This window comes from Monopterus albus, unplaced genomic scaffold, assembly GCF_001952655.1.
Source record: "Monopterus albus unplaced genomic scaffold, M_albus_1.0 scaffold525.1, whole genome shotgun sequence".
In the NCBI taxonomy this organism is placed as follows: Eukaryota; Metazoa; Chordata; class Actinopteri; order Synbranchiformes; family Synbranchidae; genus Monopterus; species Monopterus albus.
The window spans coordinates 62,217-69,005 of NW_018128405.1; the positions used below are offsets into that span (position 1 = coordinate 62,217).

General features: G+C 39.1%; 1 protein-coding gene across 1 annotated transcript; it reads left to right on the forward strand.

The window, feature by feature from the left end:
• The first annotated feature begins 999 nt into the window (after positions 1 to 999).
• Positions 1,000 to 1,926, forward strand: LOC109952973 (olfactory receptor 6N2-like). The gene has a single exon (XM_020588301.1). The coding sequence runs from the start codon at positions 1,000 to 1,002 to the stop codon at positions 1,924 to 1,926; it is 927 nt and encodes a 308-aa protein (XP_020443957.1).
• Positions 1,927 to 6,789: the final 4,863 nt, after the last annotated feature.

The window sequence follows — 6,789 nt, forward strand, 5'->3', positions numbered from 1 at the left end:
TTATATAACGCATTTTTCTTTTTGCATGCATTCTGTAATCCCTTGCTCATCCACGGTCTCTCACTGTAATTCCTTTTATTTTTATACCGCTTACGAGGACAGTTCCTGTCATATACTTTCTTAAATATGTTTAAAAATTGCTCATATGCTTTATCTAAGTCATCCTCTCTATAAGCTGCCTAATTGACAGACATGTCTTTATTACAGACATTTAATTTGCAAAAATGTAGTAGCTAACAAAATCCATTGTAAAAGCAGGTAGCGTTAGTTCTGGGTAACTGGGGGATAAACTATGCTAGTCTAGAAGCTAAGCTAACAGAGAAGCAAACAATTTAAATAATTTGAAACTTTTTATAAAAATTTGATGTAATCCTATTTTGGAAACTTGTTTCCCTGTACAATGAAATTCTTAGGGAAACATGTTTCCTAATTGTGCATTTGACAAATAAACACTTTGACTTTGAAACAGGCTAACTCCCCAAAATAGGATTATATCAAATTTAAAAAAGTTTCAAATTATTTAAATTGAGCCCACGGTAAATAGCAGAAGATAAGTAACACAAGTTACAAAAGGAGTAGCAGCACTACAATCCCATGGATTCACATTGAGTGCATCATAAAAAGCAACAGTAAAAAAATACTTACTTAGTTAGTATGTATGACATCACTGCTTGCTGTAGAATGTAAATGTGAATAATTCTTGTCTCTGTTGTTTCTGCCCTCCATGTTTATTTTTACCAGTCAACATCTATGACAACAGGGCCTCTGGAGTTTGAACATGAATATGCACATTTTAATTAAATCCTAAAGGTGTGGGTGTGGGGATAAAAAAAAAGGCTCTGACTCAAACCGACCACTGTCCAAACTCTCATGTATCTTTACTTAACAGACCACATGTGCATTTCAAGCTCAGGTACCGAAGACTGAATAAGACAATCTGATGCAGGATGAATCAATGAACATGCTTTAGTCATAAACATTTTCTTTTAGACAGTCTTAATGGATAATAACTTAAATGCAACATATATAACTCTTGATGGCTATGTGGAAGTTGACAAATACAGATATCTTTATTTTATGATCATGTTTACAGCATATATTCTAATACTCTGCAGTAATTCTACCATTGTGTCTCTCATTGTGATTCACAAAAACCTCCATGAGCCCATGTACGTTTTCATTGCGGCCTTGTTACTGAACTCTGTTCTTCTCAGCACTTGTCTCTACCCAAAAATGTTGACTGATGTCTTATCAGAGAAACAGATCATATCCTATTCAGCCTGTCTCTTTCAGTGGTATGCATATTACTGTGTAGCCTTTTCAGAAAATTTGCTGTTGGCAGTCATGGCCTATGACAGGTATGTGTCTATATGTAAACCTTTGCAGTATCCAACCATCATGAGAAAATCAAAGATCTGTATTTTCTTGGTTTTAGCTTGGCTTCTGCCTGCTTGTGTATTCACTGTGCCAGTTAGCCTGAGTGCTGATGCTAAACTGTGTAAGTTTACTTTTAAAGGAATCATTTGTGGCAGCGCAGTGATCAAACTTCACTGTGAGAGATCAAGAGCAGTATATTTATATGGCTTCTTTGTTATTGGAAGTCTTGACATTTTACCTGTGGTTTTCATACTTTTTACCTACACCAGGATACTTTTAATATCCTATCGAAGTAGTAGAGAAGTCAGGAGGAAAGGTGTGCAGACCTGTTTACCTAACCTTCTGATTCTAATCAACTTCACCTGTTCCATGGGGTTTGAAGTAATTCTAGCTCGACTGAACATAGATTTCCCCCAAACTGTGCGTTTAATAATGACATTACAAGTAATTTTGTACAGTCCTCTCTTTAATCCAATTGTATATGGACTAAAAATGAAAGAAATTTATAAACATATCAAGAGGTTGCTCTGTGCAGATAAAATGGTCTAAGAATGTACTAACTGATAACAGGTGTGCAGTCATTTTTAATGTCAAAATAAAGCACAGATATGATCTCCTTGAACCTTTAAAGGCACCGGATGTAAACATTTGTTTCTAAACCTCTGAGCAGAGTATTGTCCATGTCAACAATGTACTGACTATTGACATAATATTAAAACCCAAACTGACAAAACCAAAGGTACATTCCTCCTCTAATAGGTTTAATTGAGAATATTCCAGTTTGTTTGATCTGTAGCAAAAATATATCTTTTACTAGTAATGACACAATCATTATCTCTGGCTGCATTGTTTATATAGTTTATAATTAATATATTCATGTTTGAAAATCAAAGCAATACACTGTGCAAGTTTCTGACTTGGTAACGTATATGAGTAAAACTGTAGTTTGGTGCTCTGAAAGAAAAAGCAGTTATTAATAATGCTAGTTATTTCATTAGAATGTGTAGTAGAACCAATGTTGGTTCTTCTGAAATGTCTTGGTAAACCCTAACAAGAAAACCAGCACTAACTGACACATCTAGTTTGGTTAAATAAAGCTACTGAGGACACCTTAGTTTAAAAAATGTAAAACTGATAATAATAATGCCATTATTATGATCATGTGATACAACGATGTAACGTGCCAGTGTAAAATGCTGCTGAAATGAGTTGATTACCTGAGAACTGGACATGTCCTAAATAAAATGATCCCATCAGGGTTTTTCACAAGGACAAATTTGCAGAGTTTGTTTTTTTGTAAACTCATGGATTTTATATAATGTAACTGCAACTAAAACTTACACCTGTTTAAACCATTTGAACAACTTGAACACTGGTCTTAAAACAGGCCTGTTGTCTTTGTTTAAGGGTAACCACAGTGATTCTTCTTCAGGAGGATTAACTATGATGACGTTGTTGATGTGTGAGTACTGAATAATACATTCCCATGTAATGCACAGGACACATGACTTCCAGCATCGACAGCGATGGCGACCGTGGTTACTCGCGCTCTCTTGTGTTTGTTGTTTTTCTTTGTTTCCTTGGTCTTGTGTAACTCATCCCGGATTACTTTGACCAGAGAAGAAATTTTAAATATCGGACAACTCACAACAAACTACCTTCCTCTGATTTTTTGTGAACGAAGAATGCTGTATAGACATTCTGATCGGAGGTGCAGCAGCGATATACGGGACCTGGAAAAAATGTCGGCGACATGGAAAACGTGCTGGCGCTTTGGTGCGGTTACAACAGAGGGGAACACGTACCTCACTCTCATCTATTCACCTGGCTAATCTCTGCTCCCTGGTCAATAAAATGGATGAAATTTTTCTTGTCAACAGGACTAACTCTGACTTTGCATGTTCTGCTGCTTTGTGGTTCACGGAGACCTGGCTCAGTGACTCGATCGCGGACAGCGCGATTCGAATACCTGTTTTCCAGGTGTTCAGAGTGGATCGTGTAAAGGAGCTGTCCGGGAAAACAAGAGGAGGTGGAATCTGCTTCTACATTGTAGTGGTTAAATCAATGCACAGGGAAAATGACTGCAGTGCCAAAAATCATTTATTGAACAATATTATTGAAATGTGATTGTGACTGGGAAACAGGATCACCTCGTAAGTCTTTTAGTCTTTTGTCACTCTGCAGAGGATGTCAGGTAGTCTGGTCTCGTCTCCCCCAGGGTCTTCACACACAACTCAGCTCCGCTCTCTCTCCCCTGATCAGCCCCCTGCTCCTTTTTATTTCCATCTCTCTCCTTCACATTCTTTTCCTTATTAGTTCTGCTCTATTAGCTTATCCACTATCATCTCCTTCTTTGGGGAAAACTCCTGACCATCCGACCTCCTCCTCGAGCAGAACAGAAACTGACCTTTCCTAGTTACACAAGCATTTTCCTATCTGGACACTAGAAGTCTATTTTAGTATCTATTCTAAGAGACATTTATGTAATATATCCCATGACCCATTTGAATCAGGAATATGTTAACAAAGGATTAGCTACTAGACATAAACTGTTTGTTCTAACCACCACAACATAAATGAAGGTTGGTGCACAGATGTCACAGTGCTACAGAGGACATGTACCACAGACCTAGGGTCTCTTGTTATCAACTGCAAACCCTTTTACTCTCCCTGTGAATTCAACAGTTTCATGCTAATGGGAGTGTACATAACACGGCAGGCTAACGCTAGCGCGCTATGACTCCTAGCAGAACTGATAACTAGCCTGGAGCTAGAACATCCTGACTCTCCACTCATTGTTCTAGGGGACTTTAACAGAGAAAACCTCACCCACAAACTGCCCAAATACAGACAGCACATCACCTGTCCCACCAGGGACAAAGCCACACTGGATAACTGCTACACAACAATAAAAGACGCCTATCACTCTGTCCCTCGCGCAGCCCTCGGACTCTTGGATCACTGCATGGTCCGTCTTATTCCAGCCTACAGGCAGAAACTTAAAGCTGTGAAGCCTGTAGTCAAAACAGTGAAGAGCGGGACTGAGGAGGCTAAGTCAGAGCTACAGGCCTGCTTTGACTACACAGACTGGAGTGTATTTGAGACTGCAGCTACAGACCTGGATGAACTCCCTGGCACTTACAGTGCCTTGCGAAAGTATTCGGCCCCCTTGAACTTTGCAACCTTTTGCCACATTTCAGGCTTCAAACATAAAGATATAAAACTGTAATTTTTTGTGAAGAATCAACAACAAGTGGGACACAATCATGAAGTGGAACGAAATTTATTGGATATTTCAAACTTTTTTAACAAATAAAAAACTGAAAAATTGGGCGTGCAAAATTATTCAACCCCCTTAAGTTAATACGTTGTAGCGCCACCTTTTGCTGCGATTACAGCTGTAAATCGCTTGGGGTATGTCTCTATCAGTTTTGCACATCGAGAGACTGAAATTTTTGCCCATGCCTCCTTGCAAAACAGCTCGAGCTCAGTGAGGTTGGATGGAGAGCATTTGTGAACAGCAGTTTTCAGTTCTTTCCACAGATTCTCGATTGGATTCAGGTCTGGACTTTGACTTGACCATTCTAACACCTGGATATGTTTATTTGTGAACCATTCCATTGTAGATTTTGCTTTATGTTTTGAATCATTGTCTTGTTGGAAGACAAATCTCCGTCCCAGGCTCAGGTCTTTTGCAGACTCCATCAGGTTTCCATCCAGAATGGTCCTGTATTTGGCTCCATCCATCTTCCCATCAATTTTAACCATCTTCCCTGTCCCTGCTAAAGAAAAGCAGGCCCAAACCATGATGCTGCCACCACCATGTTTGACAGTGGGGATGGTGTGTTCAGGGTGATGAGCTGTGTTGCTTTTACGCCAAACATAACATTTTGCATTGTTGCCAAAAAGTTCGATTTTGGTTTCATCTGACCAGAGCACCTTCTTCCACATGTTTGGTGTGTCTCCCAGGTGGCTTGTGGCAAACTTTAAACAACACTTTTTATGGATATCTTTAAGAAATGGCTTTCTTCTTGCCACTCTTCCATAAAGGCCAGATTTGTGCAGTATACGACTGATTGTTGTCCTATGGACAGAGTCTCCCACCTCAGCTGTAGATCTCTGCAGTTCATCCAGAGTGATCATGGGCCGCTTGGCTGCATCTCTGATCAGTCTTCTCCTTGTATGAGCTGAAAGTTTAGAGGGACGGCCAGGTCTTGGTAGATTTGCAGTGGTCTGATACTCCTTCCATTTCAATATTATCGCTTGCACAGTGCTCCTTGGGATGTTTAAAGCTTGGGAAATCTTTTTGTATCCAAATCCGGCTTTAAACTTCTCCACAACAGTATCTCGGACCTGCCTGGTGTGTTCCTTGTTCTTCATGATGCTCTCTGCGCTTTAAACAGACCTCTGAGACTATCACAGTGCAGGTGCATTTATACGGAGACTTGATTACACACAGGTGGATTCTATTTATCATCATTAGTCATTTAGGTCAACATTGGATCATTCAGAGATCCTCACTGAACTTCTGGAGAGAGTTTGCTGCACTGAAAGTAAAGGGGCTGAATAATTTTGCACGCCCAATTATTCAGTTTTTTATTTGTTAAAAAAGTTTGAAATATCCAATAAATTTCGTTCCACTTCATGATTGTGTCCCACTTGTTGTTGATTCTTCACAAAAAATTACAGTTTTATATCTTTATGTTTGAAGCCTGAAATGTGGCAAAAGGTCGCAAAGTTCAAGGGGGCCGAATACTTTCGCAAGGCACTGTAAAAATTACTGCAGGTAGTGCAATGTAGGCCTAACTTCACAAAGGTTTATTCAGCTACTGTACAATGCTGACAAAATACTAAAGTACAGCTAAAGCTTATATATGTAAGGCTCCTGACAAAGGATCTCCCAGTTCTCCCAGGTCATTTTTCACAGAAACACCTTTTTATATTACAGTCCACACCAACAACATAGTCGTTTTGGAAAATAACTAAGTACATTTACTTAAGCAAGCTCCTGGTACTGGAGCAGTTTTGAGCTACACTTTTAGAAAGCTGTGCTGGTGCATTTAAAGACATTCTGTGCACAAATTACAGCTCGTTAATAGTTTAAAGGGTGAAAAGAATGAGCCTTTTCACCCTTGGTTATATATAACCAAGTATCCACCTTTTTGAAAGACCTAAGACCAATGAAATGATTGAGAGAAGCAACAAGTCAGATGGCCAGTGGCACCATATTGTAATTCTAAATTATCTATTAAAATAAAAATGATGACAATGTTAGGTTTTAAGCAAGCTGAATTGATGATTTCTTGTGTGCCTCGAAGAGTCTTCTTTATGTGTTGCAGACTTGGGTTAATAAACAAAGCTGAAGCTGAAAGGTGATAAATGAGTCTTTGGTTGGAGGGGGTCAGACTCATG